General features: G+C 45.3%; 1 protein-coding gene across 1 annotated transcript in view; it reads right to left on the bottom strand.

Annotated features, from left to right (window-relative positions):
* Positions 1-22,967, bottom strand: part of LOC106571582 (MAM domain-containing glycosylphosphatidylinositol anchor protein 2) — a 416,194-nt gene that overhangs the window by 92,809 nt on the left and 300,418 nt on the right. Inside the window, exon 10 of the mRNA XM_014144816.3 lies at positions 9,070-9,339. Within this exon, the coding sequence (XP_014000291.1) occupies positions 9,070-9,339 (270 nt within the window). The remainder of the gene's footprint in view (positions 1-9,069; positions 9,340-22,967) is intronic.

Genomic DNA, 22,967 nt, shown 5'->3' with positions numbered 1-22,967 from the left:
GAGTGGATTCCTGAATCAAGCGCGCCAAATAAATGGACATTTTTGGGATATAAAGAAGGACTTTATCGAACAAAACAACCATTTGTTGTGTAGCTGGGATACTTGGGATTGCAAACAGAGGAAGATCTTCAAAAAGGTAAGTGATTTATTTTATCGCTTTTTGGGATTTTGTGACGCCTCTGCTGGTTTGGAAAAGTATTTTGGTGTGGGGCGCTGTCCTCAGATAATCGCATGGTATGCTTTTGCCGTAAAGCCTTTTTGAAATCTGACAACTCGGTTGGATTAACAAGAAGTTAAGCTTTTAAACGATGTTAGATACTTGTATTTTCATGAATGTTTAATATTACGATTTTGTCATTTGAATTTGGCGCGCTCCAGCTTCACCGGATGTTGCCGATTTTGATCCCGGTAACGGGATCCGTGTGCTAACAAAGAAAATCAAATGTTGTTGTTTTTCTATTTAAAAAAGTGTGGAAAAACCTCCCAAAATTGGGGGAAATATGAAACATGGAAAAACTAAACAGAGAAAACAGAATTAGGCAACAACAAAAAAGAGATTTTAAAAGGCCCTACCATGACTGCACTTTAGAGTGTGTGTCAACCTGTAGCACAGCAATTTGAGGAAAGTTGAGGTCAGGTCCAATATTGGCTATGCACCCAAGAGGGAAGAGGTTGGGCCATCCTAGAAATGTTTTAGATCAGTGGTGACCTGTCATTCAAGGCATTGAGCCCCACCTGTTTAGCAAAAAATAATCATAATAAAAAAAAGAAGTTGGCCTGTTTTGCATGTTATTTTGGCATTAATTAGTGTTACATATCAGTTTGCAAACAATATATATTTTAGCGTAGGCGTTGGCAATCTTCTCTAGTTGCGCCGTGATTGGCTCAGTGTTCTGCCACTCATGGGAACACTACGTCACTGCATAATCTACAGAGAGAGCTAGGCAGTTCAAGCACCCTTGGGGTGCTGCCATAGAGTTACATTAGAAGTGCCCATCCAAGAAGCCTCAAGGTCATTGGCCACAGATATCACGTTATATCTACCGTAGCTTTGATTGGAATGATCATGTCAACATCATACTTTTAAAATCTTAGCTAGCAAGTTAGCTAGCTAGACAAGAAGTCATCGTCATGACAAGCAGAATCACATGGTCAATCAACTGGCAAATCCTATTCAATCCTTGTCATAATTATCGGGAGAAATTATAGATAAAATGTATCGGTGCTCATCGGCCATTGGATATAAACATTACCCAACAAGTCAGAATTCGCAAATTCAACAATGAGTGGATTTGAAAGAATCAGTGGCTAATTGCAAGCATCGCAAAGCAATCACTATTTTGCTTCCCCTGCCTGCTATAAGTCTGGATTTAAACACGCAACACACGCAACACCATGGGCCAGAAATGTTTGAATACATTGGTCATGTGTCAATCCAGCATGACTTCTGTTCAAAACAACTGGGAAATCTCTGACCTCTGACTTCATTGCATTCAAGACAACTGGGAACTCTGAAAAAAACGAGATACAAATGGGAAAATACGTTTTGAACGGTCATCCAACTCGGAATTCCAAGTCGGGATCTCAGGCCTCTTGCTAGAGCTCTGACGTCATGATTCAACCTAATTTGTTTTAGAGTTTCCATTTGTCTTAAAAGCAGCATAAATCCAGAGCATGCCAGACTTTGATGTCAAAGTTTGATGAAAAAGTTTGCCCACAAGACGGACTGCAGCACCACCTTCCTGTTCAAGTGAGCACAGCACACGTTGTGTATACTGCTGCATAAATTATGTAATATGCTAGGGATATATCTATACTGAAGCTAAGAAAGTAATGCTAAGTGTATGTTGTGTAGTACGCTGTAAGTAGCCCATGTCTCACCCTTGGTTCCGCCCCCTCAGAACTGAATCTACTGTTCTGACTTGGAGCTGCACATGTAGCCTATAGCCTGTTTTAGAGAAATGTCATCATCAAATATTGTAAAAGCTTTCATTGACTGCTTATATGCCCCCATTATTTATTCTACAGTTCTGACTTGGTGTACAGGGAGAATACTGTAAGAATGGACTATGTTCTGAATTCTGTCGCTTTCCATTTCTAAAGTGCTGAACAAATAGTCACATCGACTATGTCTGTCTTAGCTCGCTCATTAATGTCTTAATCGAAATTACGGCTTGCCTTTTAGCCACTCATTGTTCCCTTATGCCATAGTTTGTACATCTCAATTGTTATATTGCTAATATTGGTCTCATTATTAGTAGTATCTTATTCATAATTTTAGGCAATGTTGGAATGATACATTTCATTGTTTTGCTTTCATTGTGAATTATAATTAGCTCATGTGCTTTTCTCTATGAGGAGGGGATAATTAAGTGATAGTGCCCGAGAAGCTGGTGTTTGGAGGATATACAGTATTGGCATGGGTGTTGTTCATCGAGGGCCAGCAAGCTGTGCCAATATATCCTCCAAACACCGGCTTCAAGGGCATTATCACTTTTATACAACGGGTTGCCAACATATTCAAATAATGATTGACATATTTTCATTAAAACATTTATTTTGATTAATTTATTCATACTATTTCATCCTTCCACAAGATATAGTCCCGACACAAATCTAGGGTTGCTAAAGCCTAGTTGCTAAAGCCTAGTTGCTATAGCACAGTCGTTCAGTCTTTTTGTTCTGTATCTATGGACGTGACCCAGTCGTTCCTTCTAAATGTTCCATTGCCATACTGGCTGGCAATGTTCTTATCCCTTGCTTGCCAACTACGGCTAACTTACGGTCACATCAAAAAGTGCAGCCAGAATAACAGAAAAGTAGCTGCAGTTGCATTTGCTTAAGCTGTTTTCTAGTGACATTTATTTTGACATCCATAACAATGAGCTAATGAGGTGTGATTTCACCTGGCATAGAAAATGTGCTCACTTGTCAGGACACTGTTGTTCAGAGGAGTTAGCCAACAACACAGCTACAGTAAATTACTTCAAACTGAAGCTGGAAAGACTGCAAATTACCTGCATTTCATTTTACCTTTATTAAATTGACCTTTTTTTGTATATATCCATAAAAATGATGCCAGCTGATTCATGATTTTGAAATGATGTTGCAAATGTTGCAAATGTCGGAGAGACAGACAGCAAGGTTTATACAAATATCCGCTGTTGAAAACGAAATGTTAGTGTAAAATAAATGTGAGAATGTCTAGATGCTTTTTATGGTGGAGATCAAGTTGATAAATTGCCTGGCTGGGCTGATGAGACAGTGGATTGTGCAGTCAGATGGAACAGAGTAAATAGGCATTTTAACATCATAGATTTAGCCGGTGGCAATTTGTGGAATAGACACCAGCTGGAATGCGGTTTTAACCAATCAACATTCAGAATTAGACCCACCCGTTGTATAATATATAATGTTGTTGGGTCTGTAACCATGTTTGCCAGTGAAAGTTCAGTATTAGACCCATGTAATTCCAGTTGATATTGCGAGGGTTGTTTTGTTTGATCAATGCGCTGTCTGTGCATCAGTATATTGTCTATAAAAGTGGATCCTCGTGATTGTATTTTCCTTCCTATTTAGACCACATAGGCCTAATAAAATACTTCAAATGCTGCGTCTCTCTCTCTCTCTCTCTCTCTCTGGTGACGTAAAGAAGAGTACCTTTAAGGCCTCAACATCTTGCTGAATTTATCTGAACTAACGTTTTTTCGGAATTTCTGTTGGTGTCCATTTTGAAGGTGCTGAACGAAGGCCTACCTTGTCGCAACTCATTTGCTTGCACTTGCTTATACTTAGTGCTAAGTGTTAATGATATAAGAACAAACATTTTGAATTTACTGAACATAATGTAATAATGTTTGTGCATGGTTCAAAAGTCAAAACTCATGTTGCCATTCGGTATTATTGAAGGAGAATGCGGTTCTTATCGAGTTACGCTAATCCACAAGGAGTCAGTAGAAACCATATTTATTTAAGCCATATCAGCTATGGTTTTTTAAAAGGGAGTAAAAATGAGGCTGAATGAACTGTTTCGCTGCCAGACAAGGCTCAGCTGATAGCCAGGTGTAGCGGTGGTAAGGATTCACTCCATGGTGCTGAAAGGAAAGCTCTTCTTTTGGGACAGCTTTATTTAGGCTCTAAGAGTTTGTGGGCACCGTTTGTAACCATTATAGTGCAATTAATGTATTATTTAGTGTTGTGTATTGGCTTTGCTGGCATGCATAAAAAATAAATGGTTGAGTTTGCCCCACTAGATTTACATGTGAAAATTGCCACTGTTTTAGAGTAATATAATATATACAATTTATCCAAAGCGACTTACAGTCATGCGTGCATACATTTTTACATATGGGTGGTTACGACATTCGAACCCACTATCCTGGTAATGCTCTACCAAGATGCATAGCAAGGTTATAAAAGCTTTGTAAAGCCTAAATTGAATATGATTTATAAAGCCTTTATTAAGCAGCACTTATGCCACCCTTTATAAAGCATAGGTTATGTCATATTTGACATAGTGGGTTATGTCACATTTGACATTGGTGGTTATGTCTAACAGTTATGCCACTTTATACCCGTTATAGAGCATGACATATGGTTATAGATGATTTGTGACACATTTATGTAGTGTTTATGAAGGCTTTATGAAGCCTTTATAAGCTGCACGTAATAAGCTGCACGTACATTTCAGACTTGATTTGCGATAATATTTTTTTATATCAAGCCCTACAAAAAAATGTCCATTCATTCTAATCATAATTCACATTTCCTGTTTCTGCAAGATTATTTTCCTGCTATAGCAAACTGAACCATGCTCATAATGCTTCTAAATGGACCCTGTATGGTGCCAAAAAGAAACTTGTTTTACTATAAAGAACAATTGTCATGCCCTGACCATAGAGAGCCCTTGATTCTCTATGGTATAGTAGGTCTGGGGGTGTTCTATGTTGTTTATTTCTATGTTGGTGTGCTTGGTATGGTTCCCAATCAGAGGCAGCTGTTTAGCGCTGTCTCTGATTGGGGATCATATTTAGGCAGCCATTTCCCCACTGCGTTTTGTGGGATCTTGTTTCTTTGTAGGTGCCTGTTTGCACTTCACTGTCTTCACGTTTTGTTTGATTCATTTATTGTTTTTGTATTTTGCTGAGGTTTCACGTTATAATAAAGATGTGGAACGCTACTCACGCTGCGCCTTGGTCCAATCATTACAACGATCGTGACAACAATACAAAAATAATTATCTATATACAGTAGCACCAAAAAAGGGTTCCGCCATGGTTACAAACCTTTTTGGGTCAATATAGAACACAATTGAAAACTACTGATTTAGCCATCCATTCTCAATTGACATAAGGCCATAGGTGTCTTTCACAAGACACCAACACTGGCCATAGTCATATATAACAAGTAATAGTATAACACAACAGATTACATAAACTGGAATGACACTCTCACTTACGGTTGCACAAAAAGAGCTGTGAGCAAACCACGACCCCAAATATTCAAATGAGCCGCTGCACCTACATTTTAATTATCGCTAAAAGAGGAAAGAACCCTTTTTTGAACTGAAAGAACAATTGAAAGGCTCAAAGGGTTCTTTGGGTCAGTATGGTTCCACATAGAACTATCACCCTTCCCAAAGAACCCTTATGGAACCCTCATTTTTATTGTATGTAATGGAGAAACAATTTCACTGCGGCGGTGGAAAACTCCAGGTATTCTCTTCTCTCTTAAATATTCTCATCACGCTCCTTACGGAAACATTTTACTCTATATTCACCTTAGAAAGTATTCTTCATTCCTTGTCCTGAGGACGCACAGGGAGTGCAGGCATTGGTTACAGCACACCTGATTCAACTAATCACTAAACCTTTATTAATTACTGAAACAGATGTGTTAGTGTCGGGCTGTAACAAAAACCGGCACGCTCTCACCAGGACTGAAGGGCCCTAAGACCATGATTGAAGAACACTATCCTATCCTGCCAAGGCTCAGCGGAGGAGATTAAACCCTTTGAAAACGCTGGTATGATAGTGTTGTGCTAAAATGAAAACCTGCACACCATGTGGTTCCCAAGGACCACAATTGAAGAGCAGCAGAGAAATAGTTCCGTCCAGGGGATCTGATTGGTGTATGGCAAGCTGAGATGGAAGGCTGAGGGGCTCATTCTATCCTGTCGTGCAAGGGTCCTGCCAGGGCTCAGGAGTGCAGATTAAACCCTCTAAAGATGCTGGCTAACACTCTGCCACTCTGCTCTGGCAGGATTGAAGGGCCATCTCATCTCTGTAAAGCCACAGCCACCAGATGTAACCCCCCCCCCCCCCCCCCCCCGGCATGCACATACACACACAAATGCCCCCTGGCCTGGCTCCTGACCATCAGTGTGATAAAGTGTGTGTGTGTTTGCCCCTGAGCATGGCCTGCTGCCAGGCTTTGGTGTGTGTGTGTGTGTGTGTGTGTGTGTGTGTGTGTGTGTGTGTGTGTGTGTGTGTGTGTGTGTGTGTGTGTGTGTGTGTGTGTGTGTGTGTGTGTGTGTGTGTGTGTGTGTGTGTGTGTGTGTGGGCATGCCTGTGTGTGTTCCCCCTGGCGTAATGACTGAGACCCTGGATTTAATCAACCCACCCTGGCTTTCGGCCAATGGCTTTGATTGATACATTTTTACTGTACACAGACCAGATCTTCTCTCTGCTCTCTTATTCTCACATTCTCTCTCTCTCTCTCTTTTTGCATGCATAGCATTGCCTCAGTCTTCTACCATATCAGAGCTTACCTCCACAGTGAATGATTGATGTGCATTGAAGTTTTGTTGTTTCCCAATATGATGTGCCCATTTTCCCTTCCTCAACAAATTGCTACACAAACTCCTAGCACCCTTTCCTCAGCCATCTTAAATATTGAGTGAAGAGTGAATCTATGCCAGGGAATTTGGACTGCTCTTAGGGCAACAAACACACAGAACCAAAACAAACTTAATTTGAGGCAAATTGGTCAATCTATGGATTAAGTTCCCATGTGATTACTTTCTCCACTACTGACCTGTCTTGGCATTCAAGCTTTTGTATCTGTCCATTCATTAACAGGTCAACTACTTAACTCACTCTCTGATCGCTAAACCCCAGTCGATATACAGTCAGAACGATATGCTGTTAATAAGGACAAAAATGCCATTATGTCTGGCCACCGTTGCAGACACACACAGGGATTGGACTAGCCTCATCTTTTCAGATGATGATGGTGGTAGGGGGGATTAGGTGAGGCAGGGTGCATTGGAAGAGCTCATGTTTTAGGATGGGAGGAGGAGGGGGTGGTTAAGTGAGGGAGTAAAGGGAAGGATAAGGTACAGTGGAGCCCAATGTGGATTTTCAGCACTGGGCTCCCTTCAGGACCCCGGGGGCCCGCTAACTAACTGAGTTGCCGTACCTTTGGCAGCAGACACATCCAGATGGTAGGAATCTGGAGCACTGGGATGGAGGGAGGGCTGGAGGGATGGAGGGAGAGATGGATGGAGGAATGAAGGGAGAGGGAGGATAGAGAGATGGAAGGAGGGCTGGAGGGATGGCTGGAGGAGGGAGAGGTGGAGGGAGTGACATGGGGAGGGATAGATTGCTCAAGGGATAAATGGCTCAAGGGAGAGATGGATGGAGGGAGAATTTGATAGAGGATGGATGGATGGAGGGCTAGAGGGAGGGATGAATGGTAGGAATCTGTGAACTGGGATGGAGGGATTGCTGTAGAGATGATGAGGGAGGAAAGTAGGACAGGAGGGATGGAAGTAGAGAGCGAGGGAAGGAAGGTGGCAGGTGACCGATGGCACACGACACCCGCTGAGAAAAGCAAATGGCCGGAGGGGATGATCTCCTCTCCTCCTCCACCTTCTCCTCAGGGGCTGGACTGATATATGACACACAGACCAGACACTGACCATCTCTACCGGAGAGAGAGAGAGAGAGAGAGAGAGAGAGAGAGAGAGAGAGAGAGAGAGAATCATGGCAAAGGTTTCTGCCTCCCAGACCTCCCATCAGGAACGGAGCAGTTCAGGACGGAGTCGTATTTGTCACTTTGATCCTCTGCCACTTATGCCACTGTCCCCTGGCACTGTCTATTTCACCCGTTCTCCTTTCCTCAACCTGTGTTTCTCTGTCTCTCTCTCTTTCTCTCTCTCTGCCGCTACAAACTAATCTGGCCCTGTCATAAAACACAAGCGCTCTGTGTGAGCGATGACACGGCCACTGACTGCTCCTCTTGCTATTTTCATGCGCTCCACCACAAACACTGCAGCATGGCAATCTAAAAATACATAGCCAGAGTGGAATAACAATGAATTACCTAACAAATCTGTTTCCTGTATGAAGGATCGGGTCCTTCCTGTATAGTGCGAACTGTCATTAGTAATCTAGAAAGCCACATCCCAAATGGCACCCTATTCATTACATAGTATACTACCTTTGACCAGGACCCGTAGAAGTAGTGCACTCTATAGGGAATAGGGTGCCATTTGGGACACACACTAGGGGATGTGTAAAAGTAAGTGTTAAGACTGACATGGCTGTTATACAAGACATCTCTCACATTCAAATGGACAATCTGTATTAGGCTGTCGCCCGTCTCGCCTACTCCTTTTCAATCAATTGCCTTATGGGACACGTACTGTATCTACCTACCCGTCTGACAGGCAAGTTTCAATTTGCTACAGACATCATTCACATCATTCAGCCATTAAGGATACATTGCTGGGAATTTTAATTGCCATGATGGAGGATAGGGAAACCTCATCCTGCTTCAGAACTCTGTTACAGAGATGGGGCACAACATGGCTGCTCGGCTACCCAGGTGGGTGGGTTTCATTAACTCAATGTAAAGGAAAGATGTAAGTTATACCTCATAAAATGTGAAGTGCTTTGAGACGTAGTGAAATAGCCAATCTAAATTATGTTCAGTATAACTAGCATACTGACACTGGACAAGGAAAGTCAGAATGCCAGGCTACAAACCACATTGAGTGATGTGAGAACAGGAAGTATCAAATTCAACTTTATTCAAATGCATTTAAAAACATCAAGTATTCCTTACCTGTGACCAGGAAGGTGCAGCGCCCAGCGCCGGCCTCGTTGTTGACATCGCAGGTGTACTCCCCCCAGCCCTCGCGGTTGAGGCTTTTGACGGTGTACTCTGTCTCGTCGCTCTGGTCGAAATGTCCAGCATGGAGCAGGCGGTTCCCCAGCCGCCACTCATAGCGCAGCACCCGGGAAGGGTGGGCACGTAGGACCCGGCAGTTCATTACCACTGGCCGGCCCAGGCCCTGACGCATCTCTAACAACACAGGCTCCACCGACGGAGGGTCTGGGGCGGAGAGAGGAAGCAGTTAGACTAGTATAGGGTTAGGGAGAACCAGGGTGAATCACAGAGGCTCTCTGAAAGAAAAAGAAAGAGCGTTAATGATGAGAGATTGAGTCTTATTTAATGTTTTATTTCACAGTGGGAGGGTCTTGGACGAGGAAGTAGAAAGACTGCACTGTAAAAAAGATCCTGTAAGGTCTAAGTTACTGTAAAAAAAAGAAACAGTATGTTACTTTACATTTAAAGAAACTTTGGTTTAACAGTACATTACTGCAGTGTATAGTAATGTACAGTTAAACCAAAATTTCTTTGGAATTTACAGTAACATACTGTACCTTTTTCGACACTAACTTACAGGTAACTGACTGCCAGTAAGTTAGCAAAAACAGTGCAGGGCTAGAAGGTGCAGTACCATCTCTCATTCTACCTTTTCGAGACTCAGACTTAGAAGGGGTTGGGAGGGTTAAGGTTTGGGAGGGACGCAGAGAGATGGATCGGAAGAGGAGACACTTGGGAAGGAAGGGAGAAAAACTCTCAGAGTTAGACCAGGGACCTAGGAGAGCCAGACAGCGAGAGAGGGGAGGTATATCCGTGTCCTTTACTCAGCTCACTATGGGAGGCTATGGGAATGACACAAACCACTCAAGATCGCTTCGAGGAAAGCTAGTTTTCCACAAGGGAGCTCTGTACTCTCGTCTTCAAAGTACACTTCGACACCCAAAGATGGAAGGTATGTGAGGGATAAAGTGTGAGAGAGAGAGATACATAGACAGAAAAACTGACAGAGAAAGAGAGAGGCACAGCAACAGAGAGAGAAAGAAAAACATTGAGAGAGAGAGCGAGAAAGGGGACGAGGAAACTGAGGTAACAGAGTGGACTGGATGTTACTTCAGCTAAAAGCACAATTTATGTAAAAAAAAATTGATTTAGTTGACTCAACTGAAGAGTATCAAAAAACACTTAGGAAACCAGCTGACAATAATTAGCATATCGGAATGTCGACACTCTTCACTGATGGATGAGAAACTAAGAATAACAACAAATCATTCAATTAATACAAAGTCTTCAATTAATCGGAAACAAAAAAATAAACAAATGTTTAAAACAGAATATGTCACGCGTGATCTGAATCTGGTGACTGAGATGACAAACTGCATCTGAAGAATCTCCAAAATGGAGAGAAGTATATGAATGAATGAATGAATGAATGAATAAGCCAGAGACAGGCTGCGTCTCCTCTTCCACCAGACCAGACCTCGTCATGTAAATAATTCACCCAGACACATCCATTCAAGATAAGAGCCTGACTCTGCCCACGGCCCTGGTTGGTAGGTATTACAATTAGGAGAGCTGTGTGTGTGTGTGTGTGTGTGTGTGTGTGTGTGTGTGTGTGTGTGTGTGTGTGTGTGTGTGTGTGTGTGTGTGTGTGTGTGTGTGTGTGTGTGTGTGTGTGTGTGTGTGTGTGGGGGGGGGGGGAAAGAGAAACAGAGTGTGTGTGTGTGTGAGGTGAGAGAGGCGTATGTGTGTGCTAAGTATGTTCATTTGTGTGGGAGGAGTTGTAAGCAAGCGTGTGTGTGGTTATGACTAAATATATTCTCCCCTAATGATGCTCTGACTTGACAATCTTCACGCTCTCTATACAGATGTTTGACAGAAGTCACAGTGGGGTTTTAAAACAACACAGAGAGAGAGGAGAGAAAAAGAGAATTACACACAAGAGGCTTAATTGCGCAGAATTAGCATATGCCATGGTGTAAAGTAGAGCAGCTGTGCTGGTGTTTCTGTGTTGTTACTGTGGTGTTGCTGTTGTGTGTAGCAATTGCTCTGGGTCAGAGGTAGAGGAAGGGAGAGCTGAAACAGCAACATGAGGGCTGAAGATGGTAATCCAAAAGGACATTTGGTTCACGTGCCCCCAAGCCCTGGTCATTAGCCTCTCAGAATCAAGGTTTTAATGAATGACTTATATGATAAATTAAACAAAGAACCAGGATAAGGACTAGCTGCCTGCAAGGTACGAATGTAAAAATAATAACCCCACAAAGGATTATATGAACAAAAAAGTGGGAACAAAGAATAGAGCAGCATATGTAGTCTGGTGTTACTATGAGTGTGTGTGTGTGTGTGTGTGTGTGTGTGTGTGTGTGTGTGTGTGTGTGTGTGTGTGTGTGTGTGTGTGTGTGTGTGTGTGTGTGTGTGTGTGTGTGTGTGTGTGTGTGTGTGTGTGTGTGTGTGGGGGGGACGGATGAGACAGAGAACTCCTTTTATCTTGGCTCAATGAAAACAGAAAACAGCAAACCACTCCTTCCTTAAATGAAGCAGCCTGTGCTTTTACCAAGCGAAACAACTAGCACAGTCTTAAAGGATGGAGTCTGAACTGAAACTCCACTTATAACATTAAAATTGTAGGCTTGTGTAGAACGACTGCGAATCAGGCACTATGCTCCTCAGCCTCGCTGAGTGGCACTAGACCAAATTACAGTAAGTGCAGTTCAATTTCACACAGAAAGATAAATAAATACAGAAGCCATGGCAAATTGAAGAAAAAACGTAAGGGAACGTCTTTTAACTACACATAGGCTTGATGGCCTTATCCCTGACAGTATTTCTCCAGTGGAAACGCTGTTTGGTAAACTGTGTGCTTCGTGTAACAGTAAGAGCGGATGGTAAGGTAGTGAGGGCGCTGGGTTTCTGCAATGTCCCTATTTTGGGGAGAGTGTGTGTGTGTGTACACATTTACACTTTAGTCATTTAGCATGCGTGCGTGTGTGTTGCAGGTTTGAGGACTAACCATGGAGCTCAGTAGTAATCCATCATCAGTCAGTGGGTAGTGTGTGTGACTGTAATGAGTGTGTAGGAACACAGCAGTAAGGAGGACAGAGGGCCTCTCCCGAGCCTTAGACACACAAACAGAGAAAGGAAGGGGACACAGCCTGCAAAGACAACAGGACTTTCATTTACATGCTCTACCCTTGAGGTGAAAACTGATTTCACAAGATCCACAAGGCCCAGTACAGCTGCTGTCTGAGACCGCTTGGTTGAGCGTGTACATTAAATCATGGGCATTAATATGGAGTTGGTCCCCCCTTTGCTGCTATTCTGGGAACAGCTTCCACTCTTCTGGGAAGACTTTCCACTAGATGTTGGAACATTGCTGTGGGGACTTACTTCCATTCAGCCACAAGAGCATTTGTGATGTCGGATACTGACGTTGGTGTTACAATTCATCCCTATGGTGTTCGATGGGGTTGAGGTCAGGGCTCTATGCAGGCCAGTCGAGTTCTTCCATACCGATCTCAACAAAACATTTCTGTATGGATCTCGCTTTGTGAACAGGGGCATTGTCATGCTGAAACAGGAAAGGGCCTTCCCCAAACTGTTGCCACAAAGTTGGAAGCACAAAATAGTCTAGAATGCATTCTATGCTGTAGCGTTAAGATTTCCCTTCACTGGAACTAAGGGGCCTAGCCAGAACCATGAAAAACAGCCACAGACCATTATTCCTCCTCCATCAAACTTTACAGTTGGCACTATGCATTCGGGCAGGTAGCTTTCTCCTGGTATCCTCCAAACCCAGATTCGTCAGTTGGACTGCCAGATGGTGATTCATCACTCCAGAGAACGCATTTCCACTGCTCCAGAGTCCAACAGCGGCGAGCTTTACACCACTCCAGCCGATACTTGGCATTGCGCATGGTGATCTTAGGCTTGTGTGCGGCTGCTCGGCCATGGAAACCCATTTCATGAAGCTCCCGACGAACAGTTTTTCTACTGACGTTGCTTCCAGAGGCAGATTGGAACTCAGTCCTGAGGGTTGCAACCAGGGACAGACGATATTTACGTGCTACGCGCATCAGCACTCTGCGGTCCCATTCTGTGAGCTTGTGTGGCCTACCACTTCGCTTCTGAGCCGTTGTTGCTCCTAGATGTTTCCAATTCACAATAACAGCAATTAGAGTTGACTGGGGCAGCTCTAGCAGGGCAGAAATTTGATGAACTGACTTGTTGGAAAGGTGGCATCCTATGATGGGGCCACGTTGAAAATCACTGAGCTCTTCAGTAAGGCCATTCTACTGCCAATGTTTGTCTATGGAGATTGCATGGCTGTGTGCTCAATTTTATACACCTGTCAGCAATGGGTGTGGTTGAAATAGCCAAATCACCTAACTTGAAGGGGAGTAAACATACTTTTGTATATATAGTGAATGTCACAGGTTTCACAAGGGGAAAACATCAGTGTTTGGATGTCATTTCGCTATAGATTCCCATATAGACTCCGCAACATGCTTCCATCAGAGTAAGGATATACAGTATTCAGACCCTTTCCCTTTTTCCAAATTTTGATATGTTACAGCCTTATTCTAAAATGTATTAAATAAATACAAATCCTCAACAGGTTTTAGAAATGTTTGCAAAAATAATTGTGTATATATATATATATCTTAGACCCTTTCCCTTTTTCCAAAAAGTATTCAGACCCTTTGCTATGAGACTAGAAATTGAGCTCAGCGGCATCCTGTTTCCATTGATCATCCTTGAGATGTTTCTACAACTTCATTGGAGTCCACCTGTGGTGAAATTCATTTGATTGGACATGATTTGGGAAGACACACAACTGTCTATAAGGTCCCACAGTTGACAGTGCCTGTCTGAGCAAAAACCAAGCCATGAGGTCAAAGGAATTGTCCGTAGAGCTCCGAGACAAGATTGTGTCGAGGCACAGATCTGGGGAAGGGCACCAAAAAATGTCTGCAGCATTGAACGTCCCCAGGAACACAATGGCTTCCATCCTTCTTTGAGATGAAATGTTTCATATGAGGCGACAGTACAGAATGTACAGTACTTGAGGGTATTTTCATACATGTCTGTTTATACGTTCAGAAATGTGCAAATAAATACGTAGAGCAGTGTACATAAACCCTGTGCACACATGGATGTATGTGTTTGTATGTGTGTATATGTGTGATATGTGTGTGTTTGCATCCATGTTGTAAGGGACACTGTATGTCACTGGTTCAGGGAAAAGCTTGGCATTCAGATTTAATTTCCCTCGACTCAGACTTCTGATGCTTCCATCAGGGAGTGACACAAAGTAGACACTAACCAGCGGGCACACAGACGCACTCACTGCTGGATGTGTGTGTGTGTGTGTGTATATGTGTGTTTAACCATGTGGTATGTTGTTAGGCAGACTCTATTCCCTTTGTGTGTTAGGGTTCAAGGTTCACCAGTTCTCCCCATGTGGCACAGCCAACAGCCTATTCTTGTCTCTCTCAATCTTGCTCTCCCTCTCCCCCCCCTCTCCCCACCCCCCATCCTGTGGGTGTTGCCTCTCCCTCATTGCTCAGTATAACTGGTGTGCTATTGGATCTCCCCCCCACCACCACCACCACCACCACATGGGTACAACACAGATTTACGTCTATTCCTCACCGTTCGAAGCCAACGAGCCAATACAGTACCATACAGACCTGTCACGTGTATCCTCACTGCATTGACTTTCCACAGCCTGCAGGGAAACACGGAGGCAACACCCGAAAATATAGACCTTTTACCTAAAGAGAACTCAAGCGTTCCTATGTGTGCAACCTTTGGAAATCCAACGCGTTTTGATATTGCATTCTGATACAGGACCTAACAGTCATTAGCTAGGCAAACTGATGGCATATTTAATGATGAATGCGATTGAACTATTCATATAGAGTCTCCATGCTGTTGAATAATGCAGACTACAATGCTGCGTCGCTTGAACGCACCCCTCTTAGCAGCTTCCACTAAGGCCAGAGATAAATGAAATAATAAACTTCCAACAGCAGGGTCTGCATTACCATATTGTTATTCAACTTTTAGCAGGGCTGGGAAAAGTACCCAATTGTCGTACTTGAGTAAAAGTAAAGCTATCTTAATAGAAAGTTACTCAAGTAAAAGTGAAAGTCACCCTGTAAAATACTACTTGAGTGAAAGTCTAAAAGTATTTGGTTTTAAATATACTTAAGTATCAAAAGTAAACGTAATTGCTAAAATATACTTAAGTATCAAGAGTAAAAGTATAAACCATTTCAAATTCCTTATATTAAGCAACATTTTTATTTATTTTTTATTTACAGATAGCCAGGGGCACACTCCAACACTCAGACATAATTTACAAGCGAAGCATGTGTATTTAGTGTGTCCGCCAGATCTGAGGCAGTAGGGATGACCAGGGATGTTCTCTTGATAAGTGCGTGAATTGGACCATTTTCCTGTCCTGCTAAGCATTGAAAATGTAACGAGGGTGTTTGGGTGTCAAGGAAAATGTATGGCGTAAAAAGCACATGATTTTCTTTAGGAATGTAGTGAAGTAAAAGTATAAGTTATCAAAAATATAAATAGTAAAGTAAAGTACAGATACCCCAGAAAATAACTTAAGTAGTACTTTACAGTATTTTTACTTAACCTGTTAGGGCTAGGGGGCAGCATTTGCACGTCTGGATAAACATTTTTTACCCGATTTAATCTGGTTACTAATCCTACCCAGTAACTAGAATATGCATATACTTATTATATATGGATAGAAAACACTCTAAAGTTTCTAAAACTGTTTGAATGGTGTCTGTGAGTATAACAGAACTCATTTGGCAGGCAAAACCCTGAGACATTTTCTGACAGGAAGTGGATACCTGATGTGTTGTATTGACTTTAAACCTATCCCATTGAAAAACACAGGGGCTGAGGAATATTTTGGCACTTCCTATTGCTTCCACTAGATGTCACCAGCCTTTACAAAGTGTTTTGAGTCTTCTGGAGGGAGATCTGACCGAACAAGAGCCATGGAACGATGATGTCCCATTAGACACCTGGCGCGCGAGTTCATGTTGGGTACCCTCGTTCCAATACGTTATAAAAGAGTATGCATTCGTCCACCTTGAATATTATTCATGTTCTGGTTAAAAAAGGCCCTAATGATTTATGCTATACAACGTTTGACATGTTTGAACGAACGGAAATATATTTTTTCCCCTCGTTCATGACGAGAAGTCCGGCTGGCTTAGATCATGTGCTAACAAGACGGAGATTTTTGGACATAAATGATGAGCTTTTTTGAACAAAACTACATTCGTTATGGACCTGTGATACCTGGAAGTGACATCTGATGAAGAGAATCAAAGGTAATGGATTATTTACATAGTATTTTCGATTTTAGATCTCCCCAACATGACGGCTAGTCTGTATCGCAACGCGTATTTTTCTGGGCGCAGTGCTCAGATTATTGCAAAGTGTGATTTCCCAGTAAGGTTATTTTTAAATCTGGCAAGTTGATTGCGTTCAAGAGATGTAAATCTATAATTCTTTAAATGACAATATAATATTTTACCAATGTTTTCTAATTTTAATTATTTAATTTGTGACGCTGACTTGACTGCCGGTTATTGGAGGGAAACGATTTCCTCAACATCAATGCCATAGTAAAACGCTGTTTTTGGATATAAATATGAACTTGATAGAACTAAAAATGCATGCATTGTCTAACATAATGTCCTAGGAGTGTCATCTGATGGAGATTGTAAAAGGTTAGTGCATCATTTTAGCTGGTTTTATGGTTTTGGTGACCCTGTCTTTGACTTGACAAAACATTACACACAACTCTTGTAAATGTACTGTCCTAACATACTCTAAATTTATGCTTTCGCCGTAAAACCTTTTTGAAATCGTAAAACGTGGTTAGATTAAGGAGATGTTTATCTTTCAAATGGTGTAAAATAGTTGTATTTTTGAAAAATGTGAATTTTGACATTTATTTGGATTCAAATTTGCCGCTCTTGAAATGCACCTGCTGTTGATGGAGTGCACCACGGGTGGCACGCTAGCGTCCCACCTAGCCCATAGAGGTTAAATACTTTACACCACTGACTATAGAGAGGGATAATCTATTACCTAAAAAGTATCAAATGAATGCTAATCAATGTGCTAGTTTCATAGAATCACTAATAGGTTTACCGCCACCATCAACTCGGATGTATAAATGTGAAGCATCCGGTTGGTGTTTCCACTCACTACCAAATATGGTGATAAGAGGAGCCTGTGGCTGGCAGTGGGAGAGATGGATTTTGGATAACATTCTGCTAATTTTGTCATCGATGAAACATATGATCTCCATTCAGTTTTCTGTTTCCAAAACTAGAACCTGTAACAAACAGAGTGGACTGTGTTTTGTAGACTTTACCTTTTGACAAAGTTTAAAAAATTGCATTGTTTAGAAGGAATGCAAGGGTGAAATGAGTTAATGCACACGCACACTTCACAGAATAGTCTTCCCTAATGGAAATATGCAAATAAATACTAGAAAGAGCCAATAGGATCTCACTAGCTCGTGCTTGGCTCTGCCCACCTCCACTACGATGAATTTGCTCCCATTGGAAACAACACTCTTGTCACGACTTCCGCTTTCGGCGGTCGACGTCACCGGTCTTCTAGCCATCACCGAACCACCTTTCATTTTCCATTTGATTTGTCTTGTTCTCCCGCACACCTGGTTTGCAATCCGTCATTACTCGTCTTGCATATAACCCTCTGTTTCCCCCCATGTCTGTGTGTGGAATTGTTATGTGTAAATGTATGTGTACTCCAGGCTGGTTTGCGTCGTTTTATTGTAACCCGTGCGTGTTTTGTTCGCCTCAATAAAGGGCTCCGTTTGCTACCCATTTCTGCTCTACTGCGCGTGACTTCCCTGCAGCCAGTTACGCACTCCCTTACAGAATTCCACACCCAAATTACGGAGTCAGCAGGAGCAGGTACCCCTGGTAGCGGAGTCGAGGAGCACATCCAGGAGCACGCGGCGATGCTTCACCATCTCGGCGCCGCCATGGATCGCGTCGTCCAGACGATGGACCGTTGGGAGAGACAGGGAGTCCCTCCAGCGTCCCCACCAGCACAACAGGGGTCTCCACTACTCACCCCCTCCGCACCCGGTTCCAGTGGGATTCGTCTCGCACTTCCCAGGGAGTACGATGGGATGGCCGCACGCTGCCAGGGTTTTCTGCTGCAGCTGGATTTATACTTGGCGACCGTTCACCCGGCTCCCTCGGGCCGTGAGAGGTTGTCCGCCCTCGTCTCGTGCCTCTCGGGGAAAGCTCTGCAGTGGGCCAACGCTGTGTGGGGAGAAGGAGATGCGGCGCTGGACCACTTAAAGGATTTCACCCGCCGCTTCCGGGCCGTCTTCGACCACCCGCCCGAGGGTAGAGCGGCGGGTGAACGTCTCTTCCACCTGAGGCAGGAGACGAGGAGCGCCCAGGAGTTCACGATGGACTTTCGGACACTGGCCGCTGGCGCGGGATGGAACGACAGGGCCCTGATCAACCACTATCGCGGCAGTTTGCGTGAGGACGTCCGTCGGGAGTTGGCCTGCAGGGACACCACCCTCACTTTTGACCAGCTGGTGGACCTGTCCATTGAGCTGGATAACCTGCTGGCTATCCGCGGAGGTCCAGATCGGGATCTGTTGGTTCCATCCCCCAGCACCACCGCTCTGAAACCCATGTAGCTGGGAGGTGCTGCGCTCAGGGAGACCGGAAGAGGTTCCTTCACATGCACCATCTGTGGCCGCAAAGGTCACACTGCTGGTCGGTGTCGGGTTGGTTCCTCTGGGGGTCGAGGTAGCAGGCAGGGCACTCTGGCGTCACCCCAGGTGAGCCAGCACCATTCTCACCCAGAGCCCTCTGTTGAACACCTGTTTTTGCATGTTACTTTTCCTGAGTTTTCCCCGCATTCCCAGCATAAGGCGCTCGTCGAATCAGGCGCGGCTGGGAATTTCATAGGCAGATCATTCGCCCATAGTTTAGGGATCCCCATTGTTCCAGTGGCTATGCCCTTCCCAGTTCACGCCTTAGACAGTCGACCAATAGGGTCAGGGTTAATTAGGGAGGCCACCGCTCTCCTGGGCATGGTGACGCAGGGGGGTCACAAGGAGAGAATCAGTCTCTTCCTCATTAACTCTCCTGCGTTTCCCATGGTGCTAGGCCTACCCTGGTTAGCTTGTCATGACCCCACTGTTTCATGGCAACGAAGGGCTCTCACGGGGTGGTCGCGAGAGTGCTCGGAGAGGTGTTTAGGGCTTTCCGTTGGTGCTACTACGGTGGAAAGTCCAGACCAGGTCTCCACCGTGCGCATTCCCCCTGGCTCTCGCCTTCTCCAAGAAGAAGGTGACTCAATTACCACCCCATCGTCAGGTGGATTGTGCGATAAACCTCCAGGTAGACGCCGCACTTCCTAGGAGTCACGTGTATCCCATCACAGGCGGAGACGGTGGCTATGGAGACATATGTCTCCGAATCTCTGCGTCAGGGGTACATTCGGTCCTCCACTTCACCCGCCTCCTCGAGTTTCTTTTTTGTGAAGAAGGAGGGAGGTCTGTACCCGTGTATTGACAATCGAGCCCTAAACCAGATCACTGTGAAGTACAGTTACCCGCTACCTCTCATAGCCACAGCAATTGAGTCAATGCACGGGGCACGCTTCTTCATGAAACTAGATCTCAGGAGCGCTTACAACCTGGTGCCTATCCGGAGGGAGACGAGTGGAAGACAGCGTTCAGTACCACCTCAGGGCATTATGAGTACCTCGTCATGCCGTACGGTTTGATGAATGCTCCATCAGTCTTCCAAGCCTTTGTGGATGAGATTTTCAGGGACCTGCACGGGCAGGGTGTAGTGGTGTATATCGATGACATTCTGATATACTCTGCTGCACGCACCGTGCATGTATTCTTGGTGCGCAAGGTGCTTGGTCGACTGTTGGAGCATGACCTGTATGTCAAGGCTGAGAAATGTCTGTTCTTCCAACAGTCCGTCTCCTTCCTAGGGTATCGCATTTCCACCTCAGGGGTGGAGATGGAGAGTGACCGCATTTCAGCCGTGCGTAATTGGCCAACTCCCACCACGGTAAAGGAGGTGCAGCGGTTTCTAGGGTTTGCCAATTACTACTGGAGGTTTATCCGAGGTTTTGGTCAGGTAGCGGCTCTCATTACCTCACTGCAAAAGGGGGGTCCGGTTCGGTTGCAGTGGTCGGCTGAGGCGGATAGGGCTTTTGGTCACCTAAGGGCTCTGTTTACCTCGGTGCCCGTGCTGGCCCATCCGGATCCCTCTTTGGGGTTCATAGTGGAGGTGGACGCGTCCGAGGCTGGGATAGGAGCCGTGCTCTCTCAGCGCTCGGGCACGCCACCGAAGCTCTGTCCCTGTGCCTTCTTCTCGAAGAAGCTCAGCCCGGCGGAGCGAAACTATGATGTGAGGGACCGGGAGCTGTTGGCTCTCGTCAAAGCGTTGAAGACGTGGAGACATTGGCTTGAGGGGGCTAAACACCCTTTCTCATCTGGACTGACCACCGCAACCTGGAGTACATCCGGGCAGCGAGGAGACTGAATCCTCGTCAGGCAAGGTGGGCCATGTTTTTCACCCGTTTTGTTTTCACCCTTTCTTTTAGACCAGGTTCCCAGAATGTGAAGGCAGACACACTGTCCCGGCTGTATGACACAGAGGAGCAGCCCATGGATCCTACCTCCATACTCCCGGCCTCCTGCCTGGTGGCGCCGGTAGTATGGGAGCTGGACATGGACATTGAACAGGCGTTACGTGCAGAGCCCGCTCCCCTCCAGTGTCCCGCTGGGCGTCTGTACATTCTGTCTGCTGTCCGTGACCGGCTGATCTATTGGGCTTACACGACACCTTCCTCTGGTCATCCAGGGATCGGTCAGACAATGCGCTGTTTGAGTGGGAAGTACTGGTGGTCCACCTTGGCTAAGGACGTGAGGGTTTATGTTTCCACCTGCTCGGTGTGCGCCCAGTGTAAGGCTCCTAGGCACCTGCCCAGAGGTAAGCTACACCCCTTACCCGTTCCACAACGGCCTTGGTCGCACCTGTCGATTAATTTTCTTACCGATCTCCCCTTCACAGGGTAACACCACGAGAGTAATGGGCAGGTGGAGAGAGTGAACCAGGATGTGAGTAGGTTTCTGCGGTCTTATTGCCAGAACCGGCAGGGGGAGTGGGCGGCGTTCGTGCCCTGGGCCGAGATGGCTCAGAACTCGCTCCGCCACTCCTCCACTAACCTCTTCAGTGCGTACTGGGGTACCAGCCGGTTCTGGCGCCTTGGCATCAGAGTCAGACCGAGGCTCCTGCGGTGGATGACTGGTTCAGGCGCGCGGAGGAGACATGGGACGCCGCCCATTTTCACCTCCAGCGGGCCGTGCTGTGCCAGAAAACCAGCGCAGACCGTGAGGCCCCGGTGTTCGCACCAGGGGACTGGGTCTGGCTCTTGACCCGAAATCTGCCCTCCACCTGCCCTGCAGGAAGCTGGGCCCGCGGTTTGTGGGGCCATTTAAAGTCCTGAGGAGACTGAACGAGGTTAGTTACAGGTTACAGCTTCCCCCCGATTACCGTATTAACCCCTCGTTCCATGTGTCTCTCCTCAGGTCGGTGGTGGCTGGCCCGCTCCAGGAGTCTGTGGTGCGGAAGGTTCCTCCGCCCCCTCTGGACATCGAGGGGGCCCCGGCGTACTCTGTTCGCTCCATACTGGATTCGAGGCATCGGACGAGGGGCCTTCAGTACCTCGTGGAGTGGGAGGGGTACGGTCCGGAGGAGAGGTGCTGGGTCCCGGTGGAGGACGTGTTGGACCCTTCAATGCTGCGGGAGTTCCACTGTCTCTGGCCGGACCGCCCTGCGCCTCGCCCTCCGGGTCGTCCCCGAGACCGGTGTCGGCGCGCTGCTGGAGCCGCGCGTCCGGGGGGGGGTACTGTCACGACTTCCGCCGAGGTTGGTCCCTCTCCTTGTTCGGGCGGCTTTCGGCCAACGTCACCGGATCTACCTTTCATTTTCCTTTTTTTTCCCCCAGCACACCTGGTTTGCATTCCCTCATTACTCGTCTTGCATATAACCCTCTGTTTCGCCCCCATGTCTGTGTGTGGAATTGTTATGTGTAAATGTATGTGTACCCCAGGCTGGTTTGCGCCGGCTTATTGTAACCCGTGCGTGTTTAGTTTTCTGAGTGCCATGTTTTGTTGGCCTCAATAAAGGGCTCCGTTTGCTACCCATTTCTGCTCTCCTGCCCCTGACTTCCCTGTAGCCAGTTACACACTCCCTTACAACTCTGGTCTATCTTGGGTTAGTTATAAAAATCTTAAAAGATTACTCTATCCCAGCTTCCTGTTTACAACCAACACATTCGCTGACCTTTGCTGCTGTCACAACGCCATTCGTTCAACGCGGCTGATCAATTCAATATTGTTCTATAAAAATGGTAATATTCAAATTTCAGGCCCCAAATGCAGTGTTGTAGTTAGGCTTTGTTATGTAATGATATGTGTGGAGATTCATTTGGCGTTAGTATGTGTGCCGTTAGTTTAGGGGGTGATAATGATTCATATTAGAGTGTAGCCCCCGGGGGCTGTCGTACTCGCCTTTATTGATGCAGAAAAGAAAATTAATTAAAAACAATAATCGTATAATTCCGTGCATTTTTCTCCGACAACAGTCTCTTTATCCCACTCTTTTGATGTATGTCAGTTAGAGCTGCTGCTCCGCTCGGGGCGAGAATCACACAATAGCAGCAGCGTAACGTGGTTGGGAGGAGAGGATGTGAGAGACAGCAGAATGGGGACATGGATA

This window comes from Salmo salar, chromosome 15, assembly GCF_965601325.2.
Source record: "Salmo salar chromosome 15, fSalSal1, whole genome shotgun sequence".
NCBI classification, from domain to species: domain Eukaryota; kingdom Metazoa; phylum Chordata; class Actinopteri; order Salmoniformes; family Salmonidae; genus Salmo; species Salmo salar.
Note: the sequence above shows the minus strand (reverse complement) of the source record. Positions and strands in the feature narration are given on the sequence as shown.